At 57.3% G+C, this 22,920-nt stretch overlaps 1 protein-coding gene across 1 annotated transcript in view; it reads right to left on the reverse strand.

The window, feature by feature from the left end:
* Positions 1–22,920, reverse strand: part of CDH4 (cadherin 4) — a 693,168-nt gene that overhangs the window by 57,029 nt on the left and 613,219 nt on the right. The window contains exon 7 of the mRNA XM_050745081.1: positions 7,398–7,570. Coding sequence (XP_050601038.1) covers positions 7,398–7,570 — 173 coding nt within the window. The remainder of the gene's footprint in view (positions 1–7,397; positions 7,571–22,920) is intronic.

Here is a 22,920-nt window from a genome sequence, read left to right on the forward strand (position 1 = left end):
AATGCCACCGATGGAACAGAGCCTCCTCTCAGACTCCACGGCCATCTCCTCCCCTCCCCTCGCAGCGCAGGTTCCTGGGGCATGGAGACCACCCCATGTGCATGTGGCCCCGCGGTGGGAGATCCACTCAGGGGCTGCAGGCTCATCTTCCAGTGCTGTCCATGGACGGAGGAGCTGTCCTGACCCTGCCCTGCTGTGACCCTGCTCAGCGTGGCTGACATTCATGCCCTGTGGCCACAGGGCCCCGACATGCTGGTTGGTGTAAGGGGCACTCAGCTTCCTCACCAGGGAGGGACCTCTTGTCAGGAAGTGGTTGGGGGTCACCTGGGCCGTCCTATGGCTTAGCCCCATCCTCTGCCATCCAGGGTCCCCCATGGAACCAGGTCACCATTAGCACTGCTATTCCTGCTCTCCTGGGGCCTGGGGGGCCCTCGCTCTGTAACTCACTGGCACCTCTTCTCACCTTGCTGGATGGCCACACCTGCCAGCTCTGGCCTTCAGAAACCCTTGGACAGAGCGGTGGGTACCAGCTCACGTGTGGCCCAACTTCAGAGCACGCACTGCCCAGCGTGCCTGGGAACCTCATCCTGTGTGGGGACCGGACCCAAACCCTGCCCCTCTCTCTGCATCCATCCCTCACCCTCAAGGCCAGGGGTGGCGGCCTCTGCGTCCTGGGGGTGACCTGCTGGCCTGGGGTCCTCTTGGGGCTGCTCAGTGCCCCACACTTGGGGGATACCATGTGACTCGGGAGCCGAGGCCTCTGTTTTGGAGGGAGGTCGAAGCCCCAAGATGACGGCGCCTTGGCTGGGTCCACCTTCTCACCGCTGTCCTTCCCTCTCTTCTCTTCTTTTGGGAGGGGGCGGAGGGGAGATCAGGAAGATTTCAGGGGCACAAATCCGGCCTGAGGTGGGTCAGCAGCAGATGTGTCTCAATTGCTAATATTTTTCTCTGAGACGACATAGCCATATTCGATGCCTTCAAAACAGGGTTCCATGACAGCGATTCAAAACCCCAGCCAGTGGGAGGCGCTGACCCCACCTCCCCCAGGCTACTGCCCTCCCCAGGCAGACGCCTCTAGGTGGGGCTTACGAGAGGCTGGCTGCCTGGGAGAAACGCCTTTCAGAAAGCCACGCCGCTCTCAAAGGGAAAGGGGACATTCTGGTCACTGATGAACACTTCCTACAGGAATCTGAATCATGTGAATACATTAACTAAGGTCGATGGTGGTGAGAACGATATCCCGAGTGGTAGAACAAAACCATGCTCTCACTCTCCATCCATCGATGACAGTGCTGGGCGGGCAGAGGGTCTCGAAGACATTCGGGGAGGTGTGGGTTTTGCTTTCCCCAGAATCATTTCAGACCAGGAGATCACTAATTTGGCCCACCTTATTTGGGAAGAAATTTCGAGCTGATGAAGGTGACCAGGTGATAGTCCTCTTGTGATAGGACCGGGAGGCTGGATCCAGTTTCTATTTACAAAATCAACGTCCTCCGGAGCAGCCTGGAAGGGACGCTGAGAACAATGCTGGCAGGGTGCTAGTTTCACTGCACAGCAAGCGGAACGACGCCTGCGTCTGCAGAGCCCACTCTCACCTTCAGAACGGGGCTCGGGCGGCAGGTTCACCTCCTCATTAGGCCATCAATATTCTAATTAGGAAACAACACCAGATGAATAGGATTAGCAAGTGGGGCATCTTCGGCTGGTACACGAGAGACACTTGAACCGCTCAGGTCTTATCGAAGCCTCTCCTGACATCTTAATCATGTAGAAGCACTCAATTTACATAGCTCTGCCTAATTAGACACGGCCGCAATGATGTTTGTGGATTTTCTTCTTCCTGACGATGACTCACTCTGTCAGATGGAGGCTGGTGCTGAGAAGCACCGCTGGTGATTCCGCTGAAGACTTTGCTTGTTGCACAAGGGCAGGGGAGATGAAGCTTTTTACAGGGGGAGGAAGAGAAAAAGGAACTACTGATGTATCCTTTTCAGAAGTGGCTGAGCAGCTGTCCGGCTGAGGCAAGGCAAGCTGGGCTAGTGGAGAAATGGTCCCGATGTGTGCTCTTCTCTGATAGGCCAAGCCAGACAGAAATCAGCTTCTCGGGCTCAGCAGGCCTGGGCCCAGGAGGGCAGTGGCTCTGCCAGGCGAAGGCCGGGCCCCGGGGGGCTGAACTGTTGCTTGCTTGGCGTCTACGCTGCTGTGAGAGGCTGCCTGCATGGCTTTACTAATGCCTGGCAACAGTGGTCCTGGAGCCATTGTCTTAAAACTTGTTGTTGCTTTATTGTTTGCTGTTGAAAATCCGAGACCATGCTTCCTCTGCTGCAAAAGCAGTTAACCATAAACCATTATTCAGATTTCCCCAGGAGGTGGGCGAACGACGAGCAGGGCAGCTCTGAACACTAAGCACAGATCTGCGCGGAAAGCAGAGCCCTGGAACGGGGTGCTCCGGCCTCAGCACACCCCGCCGAGTCTTTGGCAGCTTCCAGGACTTCTATCCTGAGGCAAAGGCGAAAAAGTGGGAGAGGCTGTGTGCAAGGCGGGAGACAGGACCTGGAATGGCTGAGTGGGCAGATGGGGGTGGCCAGTGCCAGGGCCCTGCATCTCCTCTGGCCAAGTGGTCACAAATTCAGAGGTCACCCACGACCCCGAGACCATGCCATAAACTGCTGCAGAGACTGGCCCAAGGGGATGACCTCTCCATGTCTGGGAAGGGGAGCCTGCCTCAATGTCCCCGCTGGGAGGGCTGCTGAAGACTTGGGGCCGGGCGGCGGCCTGTGGGGACATGGCTGCTGTGTACGCTGGAGGCAGCTTCTCTAACAGAAGCCCTTGAGCTGGTGCCCTTAGAAGGGGAAAGAGACACGTTTGCACAAGGAAAATAACGTGGAAATGACATGAACACCTTTGGTTCTGCTCACCAGGAGCCCTGAGGGCACCCAACACTGTCTCTGTACCCAAATGCAGCCAGCTGCAGGCCACGCCTGGGTCTGTCTCAGATTCAAGATGCACAGCCGCCTTCCAGCCAGGGGCTGCATCGAACCTGGGGAAGGAGCAGCTCAGGGACCTGGATGTTTCTAGGCTTGGGCTCAGTTTGAAAGGGGCAGGGCGAACAGAAGGTGGGAGGGGTCCTGCTGCCGGACACATGCTGCCCATGAAGGTCTTGTTTTGATCGTGGCTGGGAATGAGGACGTCACGGCCACGATGGGGCCTTAGCCTTGCCCCAGCTGCCCCAGGCCTGCGGCTCAGCTCGGCTGCTCACGCAGGCCAGGGCCTGTTGTCCTCTCTGGAGTGACCACGCCCATCTGTGTCCACGCAGGCCTCCCTCTGGGGCCCCCGTGCCTGGCTGGCTCCTGGTGACGACCCTATCATGGTCTGCTTGGGGCCAGGCCTCTTTTGGGTTACACCCCATCCCCTGCCTGGGGGTCCGAGGAAGGCCAGGGGTCCTCCCAGCCAAAGACGTGTTGTCAAACAGCGCACCCCAGGGATGTTCCAGGGGACATGGCCCCAAAGTCCAGCCCTGCAACCGTCCCCTGAGCCCCTGGACCACGGCTCTGCTGTCCCCCTGCGATGCCCATCCACATGGGGGTCCCAGGCTTCACTGCATCAACCAGCTTGTTTCACACGCACGAGACTGAAACAGGAGACAGAAATGGCTCTTCCCGGAATCGAATGTTAGCGGCTGAAGGATCATCAGGGAAAATAACCACACCACCCACGTTCCTGACAAGCCCTGGAGGAGGAAGACATGGGACCGCCCTCTCCAGCACACCACGCCTGAGATGCACGAGACGGGGCCTCCCGTTGGATAGAAGCTAGACTGTTCACATCCCCAGGCACACACAGCGGAGAACGCCAGCACCCGCAACACCAGCGTCTCCTCATGTCCCTCAATCTTCATAAATCTCCGTCTGTCAACCACACCTCTAATGGCTTTTAAATGAGCATTTTATTTGCAACATTTTGCAGGTCACGCTGAAGCTGCCGACGGGGGTGGCCGGGGGCGGGTGTCTGCTGTGGGCCTTGGGGAGCAGGCTGGCTCCGCCTCGCCTCGGTGTCCGGCCTGGGCAGGGCGTCCAGCTGCCGGGTCGGCCTCACTGGGGCCTGGTCAGTGGGTGGGGAGGTCTCTGGGTGGCTGGGGCTGCTGGCCCTCCTTTGGCTGAGCTGCTATGATCTGTAGGGGTAGGGGGAGCTAAGCCCAGGAGGCTGGGCACCATCCCTATCATGGGCCTTGACATGCCCACAGGAATGCCTGGCCCAGCGAGGCCAAGGGGTGTCCCTCCTGTGGGACAGCTGGGGAACCCCAGGGTGTCGTGGGCTCCATGGCACTCTCGATCCCTCCCAGGGTCAGAGCTGTACCCACACTGACTGCCGGGGCCTTGCAAGATTTTCAGCTATGAAGAGGGGTCCATGGATGTTGCCTATATGTATTTTCAGCCTGGAAAATACTAGATATTCTTTCCTACAATATAAACTACAAAGTCCCCCAGCCCTCTCAGCCCTCTACCCTGCAGTGAGAAAGCTTTAGCTGTTTGTCTTTAGTCCCTTTATCTATAGACATCTGTGCTGAAGGAGACCAGATGGTCCCAAAGCCACCGGGAGCCCCTGGACCCCGTCGGAAACCAGAGGGAGTACGGACTGGCACGGAATCAGTGCAGGCCAGAGCAGGCAGCCTATGGTCCCCTTTAGATCCCCAGCTTATCATTATAGTAAGAAAACCCCTGCCCTAAGGGAAGACTGCTGCCACGCTGTACACTAGATGTGTGAAGAGGTGTGTTTATGGACAGCGTCTGCGCGTCTGGAACCCTCCACACCCCTGCATGCCTCCCCTGCAGGCACCCAACCCTGTGAACACCTCCCCCTTCCCGGTTCTCCGGTTGCTCAATAGAACCAGCTGCCTCTCCAATTGGCCGTTGCTCCTTCGCGGCCAATACAGAGTAGGGAGAGAACAGTTTCCTGGGGCCAGCATGCAGCCAGCCATGCTCCTGCACGGGGACCGGAGGGCGAGGCCCCATCAGATCTCCCTGAGCGTCGCCACTGCCCTTTCTGCCCCATGCTTTCCCCGTCACAGACCAGCAGCTGCCGGCTCGCAGATGGGGCAGCCTGTGGGCTCTAGGTAACCCCTGCCCCTGCCCCTGTAAGGGGCCATCCCAGAGGTGCTGGCGCCCACGGGCCTGACCCTTGCTCGGCTGTCCTGTCCTCTCCTTGGACACAGCCGGCAGCCGTGCCATCCCATCTGTACCTCTGGAGCATCAAGTGTGCAGCAGTGTGTGGGCAGAGGCTTGCACGCACCTGCTCCGGTCAGACCACCTGCTCTGCCAAAAGCTGTGCAAACACGCTGGAGAGACGCCTGCCTGTGGAAACCAGCCGCGCACAGGTGTGTGTGTGGGAGGGGCAGACGGGGGGTGCCCTCTCTCCCCAGGGCAGGCGGGGACCCCAGGCTACAGAGGAGATAGGGGACGGTATCTGGTTCTTCCACATCTGTGTGGGCCTCACTAACAGCACTCCTGACTCCGTCATGGGCCCACAGATCATCTCCCTAGCTGAGTGACAAGACCAGGGCCAGGCGCAGCTCCTCTGCAGAGCCTTGTCGGAGCGCAGCGGGCGCTCGTTCCTGGCCACTGGAGGGCGGCAGGGCCTCAGCAGATCCTGCAGTCCTGGGGTGAAGGTGCTGGGACTGACCGCAGCTCACTTGGAGCCCCGGGCATTCTGGCCAACATCACTCGAAGAACGTTTATGTAAATCCTGCATCAGAAGTCCCCGCCTGTGCCATCCGTGCCAGCCCTCACGCTGCCTGCCACGCGACTCCATCTCGATCCCTGGAGTCCGAGGCCATCATCACCCTCCCGTCTCTCAGACGAAAGGTACCACGGCTGAGGCTGACAATGTCCCCTGCTGCGCAGGTCTGAGTCCCGAGCCCCTGCCCACCCCGGGGCCGCCTCGCCTCCCCCGCAAGCCACACGCTGCCGAGAGTTACCTCCCGAGTGGCCTCTCTGCCCCCGTGTGCTATCCTGAGCACCACCCCTTACGATTTAGGAATTTCCAGGAAAACCCCTTTGTGCTCTTCCCAGGGACGGGGACGGGTGGCATTTTCCAGGCTGCAGCTTGGCTTTGGTTGATCTGAAAGGCGGGGATGAAGACGGCACTGCAGGTGAGCCCTGGCTTTTGGAGCTGAGGCAGAAACTGGAGGCCCACAGCCCCAAACCAGGAAGAAGAACCTGCCACTTCCTTGCCAGCCCCAGCCCTAAAAGCGACACCAGCAAGCCCCGGTGACCAGCTGGCAGCCCCAGCTTGCAGTGGGTCCCCGCGCACCCAGAGCTCAAGGGCCGTGACGCACTCAGAAGCCGCTGACTCGGAGCGGGAGAGTCGAGGCCAGCAAGACCGAGGAGCTGCCAGAAAGTGGCACTATGGCCTCTGGAAACGGGCCTCCCATGGGCAGGACCTGCTGGCTCTGAGCCCAGCGAGATGGTTCTACTGGCTCCTGGGAGCCAAACGCCTTAGTGGGTAAATTACGTCTGGAATGACGCTGACTCTGTGGGCACAGTGCAAACAGGAGACCAGACAGCGAGACCTGGAGATGGGGAAGGCCGGCGATGCCCTGTCCTGGGCACCTGGGGACTCAAGGGGCTGCTGGGGGGGCGCTTTCAGCCCCAGGAGCTGGTGGTGAATCTTCCAGGGGCACAGGCCCAGCGCTGGAGATGCACCTGCACTTGGCAGGCTTCAGAGCAGAAGCAGGCCCCGACCTCACCCACCGCCCAGGGCGTCCCTCTGGGGTCTGTCTCTGAGTGAGGTGTGCACTGGAGATGAAGAGCGGGAGGGAGGCCTCTGTCACAAAAGCCTCGTGGGACCACAGGACAGTGCAGGAGGTGGGGGTGCATGGAACCCGGCACCAGCCAGCAGCCCATATATTTGGCTGTGATGGTTTCCGGCTGTGTGAAAAGCCCTGCTTTTCCATGCCCCCTTCGTCACAGCCAGGCCGCCGCAGCCTAGGTGGGGTGGGCCTCCTCGAAGGCGCCAGGTCCAGAAGGGGTGGGTTTCAAGGCAGGCGTGTGTGTTCAGGTCCTGAGAGGGGCTGTCAGAGCACCCCAGATACCGAGTGCCGCTGTGGCTAGACCCCGAGACCCCAGCGGGTGGTCCCTGCTTTTCTGAGGCCTCCACCCATAGCCACACACACCAGCAGGGCCTGTTCTGGAAATCTCACAGGGCCTCGCCCATAGCAGCCGGTGGTGAGTGCTCCAGAGCCTCCTTTGCTGAATCTGTCCGGTGGCAAGAGAGTGACACTGGGGAGGTTTCTGATCATTCCCCGACTGTGCCACGAGAGAGGCTCCCGGAGGGTCCTGTGGGCGTCCTGCGGGGACCAGGAGCTCACCCGCCTGCACACAGACCCCGCCCTGCCTCACCTCTCGGTCCAGGCCAGCCGCCACTGTGACGATGTCTCCAGTCTCGCTGTTGATGGTGAACATATTCTGGGACGGGCTCTGCGGGGTCTGGGTCACGATCCGGTACCGCACCATCCCGTTGGCCGTGGTGCTGTCGTCAGCATCGTTGGCCGTGACCGTCATCACGTAGGTTCCTGGAACAGAGACAGCAGCTCAGATGGGGACAGCCTGCCCCACAGGCTGCCCCCCGCACACACCTGCGCAGAGCCCCCTCGACCGCAGAGCTCTCCGTGAGTCTGGCGTAGTGGAACCCTCTTCCTCTTGGTGTACTCAGAGGTGGTGCCAGTGCACCTGCTGACTCTGCCCCCACTTTATAGAATCATGGAAGGGTTTCTTCTAGAGCTCGAGGTTCCTTTGAGGTCATCTGCTCTGACCTCTTCCTTTTTCAGCTGGGGAAAGACCAGGCCTCAGAGGAGGAAGAACTTCTCTAAGCTTCCAGAGCATGGGGCAGCAGACCAGGCCTGGAGCCGGGTGGCCTGAGGTCCCGACAGTGCCTCCAAGTTGCCTCCACTCCCACACAGAACCCAGCCTGGCTGGGCTTAAAGGGAGGGACTCAGAGGCACTGAAGCAGGGCCTGGTATAGGTCTGGATACACAGAAGCTGTATAATAAACACCGCAGAGGACACAGTGGAAAACAAACCTAGAAGGGACCGCTTAGCAGGGAGGCTGTGCCTATGGGACTCAGTCAGACGGAGCACATCTGGGGGTGCCGTGGGACTGGGGGCTGCTGGCATTTCAGAGGGGCTCAGTGAGCTGCCCACGTGCTCTCTCAGCTTGGTGCCTCAGTTTCCCCATGGACACATTGGGGTTGAGGTCTACGGTGCACACTGGTACGTTCCCCACTTCCTGAGAATGGCATTCGGCTTCCCCTTGGCCGAGCAGCCTTTCCTGCCCTGGGGAGGGACTGCATCAGCACACCCCACCCTGTGGCCTCAGGGCATCCCCAGGTCTGAGGACCAAGTTCTGCTGGCAGCAGTGGTGGGTGGGGGCTTTAGTCACTGCCTAATGAGCACCAACTCTGAGCTAGCACTGTGCCCGGTGGAGGCCCCTCTCTGCGAGCTCCTAACTGCTGTCTCCTGATGCTGGCATGGCGGGCTCTCCCACCTGGAAGTCCTGGGGCTGGACTCTGCCCGCTACCTTCCGGTGTTCCTGCCCCGGCTCTGCACACGTGTGCTCAGCTCATCCTAGTGGCTGCCTGAGATGCCCCAGAACCCTGAAAGTCGAGTGCCTGGCCCTGTAGTGTTCACGCACAGAGGCGGGCTGCTGGCGCCTTGCTGGGCCCTGGGGATGGCGCAGCCTCTGCCCGCACAGTGCCTCTGCTGGCTGACGGGGCTGCTGGTCATGCGGGGGGCCCTTAGAGAGACCCGAGGTGCTCATTCCTGTATGCATGAGATGAAGGACTCTCACCACACCAGCCCTGGGATCTTCCACAATCTGTTCTGCATCTGGAAGGTTCTTCCCTCTCCTCCACCTGGCCGACTCCTCCTCATCCCCAAAACCCCTTCCTGGCCCTCTGGACTGAGTCCTGGGGCCCTGTGTGTCCTCGTCTCACCTGCATTGAAACAGCTGTGTGTCTGCTTAACGTCTGTGTCCTCTGTGGGATTACAGCCACAAGGGTGGGGCTGGGTCCGTGCTGTCCCTGCGACCTGGCACACAGATGCCCTGCCGGACATTTGCCAGACTGTGCCAGAAGCCCAGGGTGCAGGGCAGCCTCACGCTCAGGAGGCAGGGTCCGCGAGGAGCCCGAAGCTACTACTTATTTCCAGGACCCCAGAGCAGGCAGGGAGTATCCCCCTTCCACCCTTCCTCCACCTCGCCCTCCCTCTGCAGCCCTGCAGAGAAGACCCGCACTCTGGCCTTCCACCCAGGCAGGACAAGCCCAGCTGGGATGCAGGGGAACCTTGGGTGTGTCGGACTAGGAGTTTGCTTCAGCTTTCAGCTTCTACTGAATGCAAAATTCTCAAAGCAGACACGTTTCATGAAAACACAGAAAAGCAAGCAGAGGCAGGAGCACGTCAAAGAGTACGGCATGTGAATTACAGGTCAATAAAATAGATGCATTTATGTGGTGAGCAAATGGGTGGGAGGGGCCACGCCCTGCTGACAGTCAGCCTCTGGAACTGGGGACCCCACCCTGATGATCCTTGCCCCCATCATGATGTCCCCACTACTTTAGAGCACAACAAGCCTGGTCCCAACCATGCTCCCCTCTAAAGAGACAGCCCCGTGCCTCTGTGCTGGCTTTCCTCTGCATTTTCCTAAGAGGGAAACCTGGAAGTGCAGCACCCTAGGAGCGAGGGTGAACTGGGAAGAAACAGTCCTAACACACGCACAGAGCTAACTGCTTAGGCTGAGGTTCTCTGTGGTTGTCAGTGTCCCCTACTAGCAGCAGAAATAAATCATTCATGGAGAGGGATAACATCACACACAGCCTCCTTTTTAAAAGAGCACAAAACTTTCAATGTGGCAATGAGAAGACTTCAAGCTGACTTCTCAATAGGACCGATGGAAGCTGGAAAACAATGGAACATGAGGAACTCACGAGGAACCTGGAGTTCATTACTCAGTGAAAAAAACTTTCAAAAATAAAAGTGAAAAATAGACACTAAATGTGATAAATGATAAAACAAAAAAATTACCACCTGGAGACCCACACTAGAGGAAATACTAAGGTTGTTTTCAGGTGGAAGGAAAATGATTCTAGAGGGCACCTCGGAAACGCAGAAAGATATGAGGAGCTCTGTCTCTGTGTCTCATAGGTACACACACACACACACACACACACGCACACAGAGCTCCCATAAACATACATATACATAATGTTTATATAAAGGATAAATATACTGGTACATCTAAGGAATATGACTTGTATAAACAAAAATAACTTTGCCTTGTGAGGGTTTTAAAACTGCTTATGAAAACATCCGAACAAACGCCTGCAGAATTTCATTTGCAAAGTGGACGGTGGGTCTGACCAGGGCAGCATTACTGATGTTCAGCCTTCGTCAAGCCAGTCATCCCCGAGCAGGTGAGGCCAACGTTGGCACATCAGGCACTATTTGAAACCACCCATCTCTACGACAGGGCAGCGCTGGGAAAGTCGTGGGGTTGGTGGTGACCGCATTTGGCTCATCTGGTTCAGAAAGTCAAAGGGAGAAACTACTCCAGCTTCTCGAAGCACTCACTGTTCCCCTCCACCCGCGGCCCCCAGCGTTTTCGTCTGTGAAACCTGTGAGGATCCACGTGCCTGGCACAGAAAGGGGCCCTGCAGCTGTGATGGTGGGGGTGGCAGGATGATGGTAGGGACATGGAGAAGGTGGAGGGAGAGAAGCAAAGCCCTGACCAGTGAGGGAAGAAGGGACCAGGTGCCGTCTGTTGTACTCACTGAAAGCTGCACGGCCGGCCTGGTTTATGAGAATGATGGTCTCTTGGGCTGGATGGGGATGTGGAGCCCTTCTGACTGCCTTGGTCTCTTCCTCACCCTGCCCCAGCCCCTCACCGCCATTCCTGGGCCCCCACCCTGTGCCCAGCTGGCCCGAGGGCCTCTTGTGAATGGGTTTGTCACGTCTCAGAGAAATCTCACAGGCGGTCTGTTGCCAATGTGCAGGAACTCGGGCCAATCACACATCAGACAGTGGTGGAGCAGGGCTGGGGTCCAGGATCTGGGCGTGGAGCTCTTCTCCACTCAGCTCTACTGGCTGGGGGAGGTGGAGGGATAGCGAGTCGGCCCAGGACTCATCAGCATCTCAGGATTACTGATCCGCTGTGAGGCAGAGACCCGCGTGCTCCCTTTGAGCGCCTGCCCTGGTCCATCGCGTCACTGAGAAATCACTTTATCAGAATGGCTGAGAACCTCCCACCACAGATGCCCCTCTCCTCCGCCTCTACGGGGCTCAGATAACCTCACGATATCACGTGAACCCCCTGCCCACTGGGGCCAAGCTCTCCCCACTCAGGACAGAACGTGGGATGGCGTTTCCAGCTGATCTGTCCTGAAGGACTCTCTAGTTCCCGAAGGTCAGGCAGGAGGTCCTCCCCCGCCAATCCCTCGGCAGGAGGGGCCCGCTGCTGTGTGATCTCATGTATGGAGGAGCACCAAGACCCCTTGGAGGCTTGGGGACCAGGACGTGGAGGAGAGAGGGCTTGGCATTGAGGAGGGGCCAGGTGGGATGTGTGGAATGGGAAGTCAGACGGTGGCTGGAAACAGACATTTGGAACCCTGACTGTGGCCACCTCCTTTTCTGACAGATGGGGAAACCGAGTCCCACGAGGAGGAACGTGGCTGGGTCCAGTGAGCTCTGCTAGAGCCAGACTGAAAGCAGCCACACTCTCCTCCAGGGCCCAGCAGACACTTTCTGTAAAGCGCCAGGCAGTACGTATGTCAGGCTTTGCAGTCACACATTCTCTGTCCCAACTCCTCAATGCTGCACAGAAACAGCCTGAGAGGACGCGTCCAGCCATGGGCACGGCTGTGTTCCCATCACACCATTCACAGAAGCAGGTGCTGAGCTGGGTTTGGCGACCCCTGCTGTACGCTCTTTTATTGGATTTCAGGGACAACGTTGGTTTTTAAAAACACAGGGGAACCAATATAGGGTTGCCAACTTCTAGTTCTACCAAGGGAAGACTTTAAAGTACACATCTAGCTCAAATGTTTCATGAAAGGAAAATAATATTTTACCACTAAAATCACAGGAAAGACTTAGTCTCAGAATAAAGGCCAGTCCTTCATTCAATAAGTTGAGCTCCTTGAAGGCACTTGCCACATTTGCCACATTTAAAGGCTTTGTGTGTCCACCACAGCCTGTGAGCTGCGGGTGCCACGGCCGGAGGCGTGGCTCAGTGGGGGCCAGGTGTGCCTGGCTGGGATAGGGCTTCCCCACATGTGCGCAGAGCTCCCCATCTCCTGCCCTCTCCCCAGGAATACATGGTGGGGAACCAGGCGATAAGAGGAGAGGCACCCCCAGCACAGGAGGAAAGCACCCAGCCGGCCAGGGAGGAGGACACCTGCCCAGCGTGGGGGGACACCTGCCCAGCATGGAGGACACCGCTTAGCATGGAGGGACACCCAGCCAGCATGGAGAGGACACCTGCCCAGTGTGGGGGGACACCTGCCCAGTGTGGGGGGACACCCAGCCAGCGTGGAGAGGACACCTGCCCAGCATGGAGGTACACCAGCCTGGTTTGCCTTAAGGCTGACGACAGCGGGGTTTATGGCTCGCTGTGGGTTTGGGAGTCGAGATGCTGGCCCTTCCCCCCATTGTCTATGATCCTGAGTACTGTGGAACTGTCCGGGTCCCCACCTCCCAGGCTATCTGTGCCTCTCACCCGTCGGCCCTGCCCCATTAGAAGCTGGGCCTCTGCGGCAAGAGCCAGCCCGGCTGCCTCCCCTCTGACTCCTCAGAGGTCCTGCTCAGGCTGACAGCTGTCGAGTGTTCCCTCGGCCTGAATTCCCTCCCACCTACAGCATTCCCACGTCCCTGTACCAGGGAACACAGACGGCCCCAGGATGCCCGCCCTGGGAAGGGTCTTGGTGTGGACGAATCCCCCCTGCACCCCCACCATGGGATGAGCTGGTGGCCCAGACCCGAGTCCTCCAGCGTGGAAACTCCATGTGTCTGACTTGAGGGGCCGATCCATTCTGTGGTTTATGCTCATTAACTAAGCACTAATCAGATATTGATCAGGGGTCCAAGTCTCTGCCTGCTTTTTGGTTACAAATAATTGCACCCTTTACATCTGATGCAAACAACAATATCCCCATTTCCAGCTGGTGGAGTTTTTGCAAAAATAGAATGCCTTCCTCACAGAGAAGAGCCTGGACATTCTGAGACGGCCAGAGCATCGAAACTCAGCTCACCTTGGCAGGTGCATCGCACCTGGTGAGCTGCCTTAGTTTGAGCACCCCCCTCTCCCCCATGGAAAGGGCTGCTCATTAGAAACTCATAGTGGCTTTTATCACATTAGCTCTTCATTAACTCAAGACAGTAATGGCTTTAAACCCATGCCATGGTGCCCTCCTCTGCTTGCCTCCTGCCTCAGGAGGCAAATCCCACACTTTGAGCAGTTGGCCAGCTCCAGGGCACAGGAGGAGAGGCCTGTGGGGAGGAGGAGAATGTGATGGAAACCCAGGAACCCCCAGTTTACTTGGGCTCAATTTTATTATAAGCTCTTGCTCTTTTTTTTGACTCTGTTGCCCAGGCTGGAGTGCAGTGGCATAATCTTGGTTCACTGCAGCCTTCACCTCCTGGGTTCAACTGATTCCCCTGCCTCAGACTCCCAAGTAGCTGTGATCACGGGCATGCACCAACATGCCCGACTGATTTTTGTATTTTTAGTAGAGACGGGGTTTCTCCATGTTGGTCAGGCTGGTCTTGAACTCCTGGGCTTAGGTGATCCGCCTGCTTTGGCCTCCCAAAGTGCTGGGATTACAGGCATGAGCCACCGCGCCCGGCCTATCATAAGCTCTTTGAGGGGAGGTCCCCTGCTTCTGACCCAGTGCCTGGACTGGTAAAGCCAGGGTGTCAGTGTTTCAGGAAGGAAGAGCAGAGGCTTCAAAATCCCAGGCTCAGAGTCAAACGTGCATGCGCCCAGAGCGAGTGTTCTGGAAACAGGTGTGTGTGCGCCTGGAATACATGGTGGGGAAACCAGGTGACAAGAGGAGAGGCAGCCCCAGCACAGGAGGAAAGCACCCGGCCGGCCAGGGAGGAGGACACCTGCCCAGAGTGGAGGGACACCCGGCCAGTGTGGAGGGGACACCCGCCCAGCATGGAGGACACCGCTTAGCATGGAGGACACCACTTAGCACGGAGGGATACCCGCTTGGTTTGCCTTAAGGCTGACAACAGCGGGGTTTATGGCCCATTGTGGGTTTGGAGTCGAGATGCTGGCCTGCTCCGTCTGTCTCTCTCCTGCTGGTTCCTCACTGGATACTTCCTGAGGATGGACACTACTCTTAAGAACCCACCCCAGCCATCTGCATCATCCCCTTCCCGGGAAAGGGCGATGGCAGGGCTCCTCCTTGGGGGGTGGCTCAGGATCCCACTCTCTGGCCACAAGGACTGCTCACGGCTTTCTGGCTAACTACAGAAACATGCTACATCTAAGCATCTACCTTTTTTTTACCTTTTACTACGTTCAGGAATCTGCTTTTTAAGGCCAAATGATATGCTTTTGAGAATTCTTTTCTGGATGCAGAAATAGAATACACTCATGGTAACTAGCACACGCTCACTGGGAAACATTCAAAGGCAAAATGCAGAGAAGTCACCGACCGTCCCACACCCCACACACCGGCTGGAACGCTGGGGCTCTTGCCAAAGGGGCCGGATCCTACCTCTTTAACACAGATGGGCTTTCTGCTGCTTCTCCTCCTTTTTAAAACCAACTTTATTATTGATCAAAGAAATGAAAGGAAGACATTTTCCACATGTCAAATGTGCAAAAGCTACTTTAAAATAATGATGGTACCTAATCGCGATGGCACAGAGAGCAGCTGGCACCTTCCATGGCCTCTGGGGAAGGGGGCGGCCTCAGCTTCTCGGAGGCGGTTTGGTTGTGCATACACAAAACCCTTCAAAATGTGCCCGCTCAGCAAATCCACTGCTAGGAGCTTATCCTAAGGAACAAATCGCAGGTGTGGAAAACCCTGGCTGTCCAAGTTGACATTGTTTCTGAGAGCAGAGTGGGGCCTGGAACACATATTTACTGAACATCCACTCTGTGCCAAGCACTGAGACCTCCATTGTGTATACCCCAGGGGCTGAAGCTCATAAACAAAATACCCCATGCCAGGGGGTGGTGTGGCCACAGCAGACCCACTGAGGGTCCTCCGGGCAGGAAACACTTGTCCCTCGATGACCTCAGGGCCAGGATGCTGGCGGTGACAGGGTACCGTATGATCCCAGGCACTACGAAGACGTTCAGTATAAACACGAGCAATGACCAGACCAAATATAAAAACAGGATTCTGACCACACCTGCAGCAGCAGCCCAGGAAACTAACCTATTACATACACAAACCAGCCAGGAAGCCAGCTATCATCTACCCTAACCAGCCAGGAAGCCAGCTATCATCTACACTAACCAGTCCAGGAAGCCAACCATTATCTATACTAACTATTCAGGAAGCCAGCCCATTATCTACAGTAACCAGCCAGGAAGTCAGCCCGTCACCTACACTAACCAGCCAGGAAGTCAGCCCGTCACCTACGCTAACCAGCCAGGAAGTCAGCCCGTCACCTACACTAACCAGCCAGGAAGTCAGCCCGTCACCTACACTAATCAGCCAGGAAGTCAGCCCGTCACCTACACTAACCAGCCAGGAAGTCAGCCTGTCACCTACACTAACCAGCCAGGAAGTCAGCACGTCACCTACACTAACCAGCCAGGAAGTCAGCACTCCACCTACACTAACCAGCCAGGAAGTCAGTCCATCACCTACACTAACCAGCCAGGAAGTCAGTCCATCACCTACACCAACCAGCCAGGAAGTCAGTCCATCACCTACACCAACCAGCCAGGAAGTCAGTCCATCACCTACACCAACCAGCCAGGAAGGCAGCACGTCACCTACACCAACCAGCCAGGAAGTCAGCACGTCACCTACACCAACCAGCCAGGAAGTCAGTCCATCACCTACACCAACCAGCCAGGAAGTCAGTCCATCACCTACACCAACCAGCCAGGAAGTCAGCACGTCACCTACACTAACTAGCCAGGAAGTCAGCTCACTGCCTTCCGCTGAGTGCAGCGAGGGATGCAGGGCGTCTGGGAGGGGTACCTGGCAGAGATGTTGGGGGGCAGGGGCAGGGGTGGGAGCACAGGGAGAGGCCAGGCAGGGGTCGGGGCATGAGGTCTGGGCACACACAGATTGAAGGTCACAAGGGTGCCTTGAATCCACTCAGGGGTGGATTAGGCAGAAAATCCTCCAGGTGTGGCACAGAGCCCTGGAAGCTCTGCTGCACAGAGGACTGGAGAGAAAGCCAGGGCCCAGGTGGGTGACAGGGCAGGAGAGCAGCCCCGTGCAGCCCCAGAGAGGACCATGGCCAGGGGTCAAGGGCAACAGGACAACTGCTGTGCTTGGCCGTGCCCTGGGAAGTCCCAGCGAACTCACCAGGGCTGGTTTGTCAGCGGATTCAGGAGGGAATGATGGGTGGAGATAATCGGGTTTGTCTCATAAGGGTCTGCCCGGGAAGCTGGGGCCACCTCCCCCTCGGTCCTGTCATGGGGGCCGTCCATGCTGGTGAAAGGGCTTGGCTCTGGGAGTTGAGTGAGTGTGTCCTGGAGAGGGAGCCGCCGTGCCCCTGACCTCATTGGATCCATGGGCCCCTCGTGTCTGGAGTCCCTGAGCCACAGGGGCCGCACCAGGACCCTGGGATCTTGGGCTTGGGTCCCCATGGCTCGGGTCACAGAGCCCTCCCCAGCAATTCGTTTTCTCGCGTTTCTGGGGTCATGCGCTGAGTCCCCCACAGGCTCCAAGTGGGGGGATAGTGGATGGATGGGGTTTCTGGCTGCATGGGGAGGGAAGTGGGTGAAACCAGGGGGGGTCCCCAGGCTTCTCCCCAAAGGGGACTGCATTGATCTTCTGGGCTGCTGCGCCAAAGCACTGCAGACGGGCAGCTTGAGGCAACAGAACTGGCCCTGTCAGTTCCAGAGGCCAGGAGGCGGCACCAGCACACAGGGCTCAGCGCCAGCAGCCCTGCCCTGGCCCTTCCAGCTCCTGGGGCAGTGACATCGTTCAACTTGGGTGTTCTTGGGCTTGTGGCCACGTCACTCTAGCCTCTGCCTCCACCGTCCTGGGCCCTGCCTGTGTCTTGTCCTCTTGTTAGAAGGAAAATGGTCATTGGATTCAGGGCCCACCCTGCTGGTCTCATCTTGACAAAATGTCTGCATAGAACTGTTTTTGAATAAGGTCACATTCTGAAGTTCTGGATGTGAATTGCGGGGGCTCCAGTCCACCTGCCCCGGGGCTAAGCTGAAGCTGAGGCAGGCAGTGTCCGGAAACCCCCGCTGGCAAGGCTGGGAGGAGACGGCGGCCTCTTTCCATCCACGGGAGTCTCCGTGGCCCTGGGTGACTTTGGAGACCAGGGGGCGCTCAGCACTAGGGCAGCCATCCCAGCCTCATGCTCCGCACCCTCATTTCACCTCTGGAAGCCTCGGTTCCTCCTCTGCACCTAGAGCTGCCCTGTCCCTCTGGCCTCCTTCCTGTGCTGTGAGCGGGGCTGGCTCTGGTGTCTGGGAAGGTGGGAACCTGGACCCCCATGTCCCCACTGACCCTCTCACTTCTCCAGTGACGCAGGATCTGGGCCACGCTCGAGTGCGAGCCCTGTGGGCTCCATTCCACAGAGGCCGTAAAGCTGCAGAAACTGGGTTCCCCGCAGGAAAGACGCGGCCAGCAGTCCCTCACCTGTGCCCTCTGCCGAGGTGTGGTCACCCAGTGGCATCTGCACTAACCGGGGGTGCTCAGGTGAGTTCTCCTGCCCCATGGGCTTTGAGACCGAGAAGGAAACCGTCTTTGTATTTGTAGGGCTTTCTCCGGAGGCCACTTCCCACCTCTTTCTCCCCCAGTAGACAGACGTGAATATTTCCCCACCAACGAAGCAGTGAGTCAGGACAGCGCCCCCTCCCTGGCTGCAGGTGAGGAGCAGCCTCGTCCTTCATGCGGGAGATGCTGGACACCTCCTTGTGAATCGCGCTAACAGGTAGGGGGGAGACAGCGGAGGCTGCCAGGCTCGGCTCTTTCTTGGAATTCATGTACCAACGCTGCCATGCGCCTTAAAGGTTTAATTTCACAAGCCTTCAATTGCAGTTTAATTTGAAAACTAATTCAGCCCCATAATTGGCTTTCTGCTCAAATCACTGAGGCTAGAGATTTAAATTCTTAATATTCAGACGACTTTCAAGTATCTAGTGCCATCTGTGCATTAACCTCCGGGGAACTTCCACCGGCACAGAAATAAAATAAATAAATAAACGGGGCCCACTAATAGAATAATCTGTTTAGGCAAAAACTCGGTGCTGTATAGATGAAGGTCTCTTTGACTTCATCTGCAGCATGTAGATTTCCCTGCTTTTTAATATTTTAAAATGACATTAATTTCAAAACTTATAATAGAGGCCCCCACGCAGTTACGAGGGGTTAGAGGAAGTGCCGCTTCCCGATTAGAGCCCTTTTTAGTTAAAAAATCATCAGTACGGCGGTGTCTTTCCCTGGGCAGTTTGAGAAATGCTGAGAGCCTGGGTGAGTTCCCGAGCCCTGAGAGCTCGTTCTCTGACGCTGCGGGGGACAGTAGTGGAAAACGGTCACTGGGCAGTGACGGGGCGTGAGGGGTCCAGGGGACCTGGCAGGACGGATGGCAGGCTGGCTGTCCACTGCCCTCCTGCCCTGGGCAAGATGCCTGGCCTCACTGTGGGCCTGGCAGACATCTGCCTCCCTCTGCGCCTGTGTGAACTCCAGCTGTCCATCAAGGACCGCGCCCCCCCGCCCCCCACCCCAGGAGGTCCTCATGGACTCCTGTCCATTTTGCAGAACGAGTCCACCTTGAGAGCACTAGGAGCTAGGGCAGGGACACGTCTGAGGTGTCATCGAGGCTTGCGAGCTGCCCCCAGGGTCAGGCTGAGGCTGGGCTCTCCCTACAGCCTCCACGGCAAGGATGAAGGAGGAGATGGGGCGTCTGCTCAGAACTGGAGCCCGGTGGTGGAGACCAACAGCCACCTGAGTGACTCGCCAGGAGTCAAGGGAGTCGCCCAGGGCATGGAGGGGGCTGCCTGGGGGAGAGGCCAGGGCAACACATCTGTGCAGAAGTGGCTGTGAGCTGCAGGAGGAAAGGAGCTGGCGCAGAGGGTGGGGGACAGCTCCCCGGGCTGAGGGCGCAGCCTTTGCCAGGGCCCAGGGGCAGGGAAAGGCGCTTCCCGTTCACAGTGGCCTGGGACGTTTGCTTCCCTGCCTTGCCCCAGGTGTGAGGCCTGCACCTTGAGAAGGGGATGTATCTCTGGGTTTCTCAACTGGACAGTGGGCTACTGGAGGTGGGGTTCATGTGTTCCCACCCGGTGCCCTCCGCAGCACCCAGCTAAGATGCCCACCTTATCCACGGAACAACACAGCCGCCCGGGACTTCTTCCTGCAGGAAACAGCCCATGCTACACACTGCCCCCTCCTCCCTCCTGCCTGATGGTGTGCGTGATGCTTGGGGGCACCACAGCCACCTCGTGACCACGTGGTGAGAACTGAGAAGCGGGGTGACCACCACGCAGGCCTCGGCCCAACGCCTTGAGCTCTCACCCCAGCTCCCGCTGGTTCAAGCTGCTGCGGTTGGGTTTTCTGTGACTTTCAGCCAAAGGCATTCCCGACATGCAGGCAGGGAAGGGGAGGCGGTTTGTGGAGTGGTTAGCAGGGGCGTTCAGGAGCCAGTCCGTTGGCCTCTAAGTCTTGCCTTTCCCTGCTGGCTGCTGTGGGTCTTTCCTGTTACAGACGGTGCCTTCACTTCCTCCTGCTGTATGCGGGGGAAATAAAACTCGCCATTTCCTGGGGCTGTTGTGGTATTTGGTGAGCTGAGTCGTGTGGAGAACTTAAGAGCGGTGTCCGGCACCTGGCAGAGTGGACGAATGCTGTCGGCCGCGTTTCTGTGATGACAGCATGATCGCATCTTCAGCGGAAGGCGTGTCCTTCCCACATGGAACCTCACCAGGCCTCATTGCTGGCCCTGCCCCTGGGTGCAGAGAAGCAGGGATCATCGGTGGAGACCAGTGGTCGGTGGAGACCAGTGGAGCCCACGTCCAGTGTGGTTCTTGGGCCTAGGCAGAGTGGACAGCTGAGGCAGGTGCGGGCGCGTGAGCTTCAGGTCAGGGTGCGGCCGCAGCTATTTTTCATCTGTTGCTTGCTCTTCTCAAAAGGTCCAGTTCAAAGGAACAGAACACACCTTTTTAGACCCAAAGGCACCCAGGGGGGCTGCATGTTGATTGGCAGGCAGAGAGCCCAGAGGGTCCCCCAGGCTCTTCTCTGCCCTGGGGCAAGGGTGGCTCTTTCTCAGCACAGGTCTCCACGGGTCTCACAGAGTCCTCCTGCAGTTAGAAATGCCAGGATCCCTCCCGCAGATAGAAATGCCAGGATCCCTCCCGCAGATAGAAATGCCAGAATCCCTCCTGTGGATAGAAATGCCAGGATCCCTCCCGCAGACACAAATGCCAGGATCCCTCCTGTGGATAGAAATGCCAGGATCCCTCCCGCAGACACAAATGCCAGGATCCCTCCTGTGGATAGAAATGCCAGGATCCCTCCCGCAGACACAAATGCCAGGATCCCTCCTGTGGATAGAAATGCCAGGATCCCTCCCGCAGACACAAATGCCAGGATCCTGCAGGAGGAGCCCTTGGGAAATGCAACCTGCGGGCCATTACTCTAGACGGGAGGGGGAAACCAGCTTTGGCTTGTAGCCAACCCTGCAGGAGCCTGGATGCCACCCGGACAGACCCCTTTAGTGGTCACTATCATTTTCAGTGACTCCTCCTCCCCTCCCGAGAACCTGCTGGGGCCGTGCACAGAACCTAGCAGCCTTGCCTTGCATTGGGGCCCTTCTGAGGTGTTGTTTCTGCTTGTCAGGGCGTCCTGCACCTCCTCCTCCCTCCTAGACATCTCCTGGGAGCAGGTGGGTCCTTCATAAATCACCTGCCCCCAAATCCTCCTGGCAGGCCAACGTCTGGCAGCCAGACCTCAGGCATGGCCATGGTTGGCCCATCCCAGGCCAGAAAACTGCGTTGTTCAGACATGGCTGATTTGGAATTTGTGATAATTCAGAAATATGAGTATCTGAGGTGTAGGTCAGCCCTCAGGGAAGACCGGGCCTGCCAGGCAGACCAGCAGGGTGACCGGGCAAGGACCCCGCGGACCTCAGTGCTCTGAGGAAGCTGGAACACAGGTGGTTTTCAAAGTTGTCTTGTATTTATTGAGAGGTTTGAGTTGACAAAATTACCTTGGTGGAGTCAGGAAAATGAACTGGTGCTTTGAGCCAGAATGTATTATTAAGTTGCTGTTAATAGGAAGGAGTTGCAGCTGTGGATAATAAGGACACTGTCAATGACAGCGTCGCAGCTGGGAGCCACATGGACGCCCACCCCTGACCTTCCCCATCCACGAGGTGGGCACTGTCCTTGTTCTTTTACTGAAGATGTATGAGGCAGCGGGAAGGAGCTTGCCCAGTGCCACACCAGGGCCATGCTATGGTCACGCGGCACTGCCGTGGACAGCGTGGCAGAACCCCTGCCTGCCGAGGAGGGGGCTGAGTACAGGCAGTGCCGCGTGCACGTTCCCACCCTGACAGAGGGACGCAGGTGAAGGCCAGGGCGTGACCACCTCACACCGTCCACGAAGCCATCCCTCCACCCGGCAGTGAAGCTGGCTGCGAGGCTACGGTAATCCCGTGGCATTGGCAGGAGACACACAGAACCTAGGAACACAAATGTACCCAACGGATGCCCTACAAAAACGTCAAAGCAAAATTCACTGGAGGCAGGACGCCTTTCAATGCATGGTACTGGGGCAGTCATGGAAAATACTGAGAGGAGCAAAAAATGCACTTGGATCTACATCTCGCATGTTATATAAAAATTAACTCACAATGAATCGTGGACCTAATGTAAACTACAAACCTAAACAACTTTTAGAAAACCCAGAGGAGAACCCTTTCAGAACCTAGGGCTTGATGAAGAGCTCTCAGAGCTGACACCGAAGCCTGCTCCATGGGAGGAAGCATGGAGGATAAATTGGACTTCCTTCAAATTAAACACTTTCACTCGCAGAGACCCTGGGAGGAAGATGGAAGACAAGTTACTGAGTGGGAGAAATATTTGCAAACCACATATCCGACAAAGGACTTGTATCTAGAATATGCAAAGAATTCTGAAAACTCAACAGTAAAAGAAGAGCATAGTAGGAAATGGATGAAAGCCATGAAGAGACGTTTCCCTGAAGAGGACACACAGATGCCAACAGACACAGGAAAACACACTTGGCACCATTCGTCAGAGGGAAAACACACTGAAACCACGAGGTGCCACCACGCACCTCTCGGAATGGCTAATGCTGAAAGTGATGACAACACATGCTGGTGAGGATGCCGAGAGTCCGGGTCTCTCGGGAGGGTGGGATGAGGGTGCGACGGGACAGCCCCTCTGGCAGAGAACATGGAAGTTCCCTACAAAACAAACGCCCGCTCCCGAGATGACCCCACAGTTGCATTCTCGGGCATTCATTCTAGAGAAATGGAAACACATGCTCACACGAGACCCCGTGCAGGAACAGGTGCTCAGAGCAGCTCAGTTCATCACGGCCCGGAGTGGAAACCGCCCAGCGTTCATCAATCCGGGATGGCTCACAAGCCGCGGTATACCCAGGCCACGGAATTCTACACCATAGAAAGGAACGAGCTATGGATACGAACTGGCTGTATATCCAGAGAACGATGCTGCAGGAAAACAGCCAGTCCC

The sequence above is a fragment of the Macaca thibetana genome, chromosome 10 (genome assembly GCF_024542745.1).
Source record: "Macaca thibetana thibetana isolate TM-01 chromosome 10, ASM2454274v1, whole genome shotgun sequence".
Lineage (NCBI taxonomy): Eukaryota > Metazoa > Chordata > Mammalia > Primates > Cercopithecidae > Macaca > Macaca thibetana.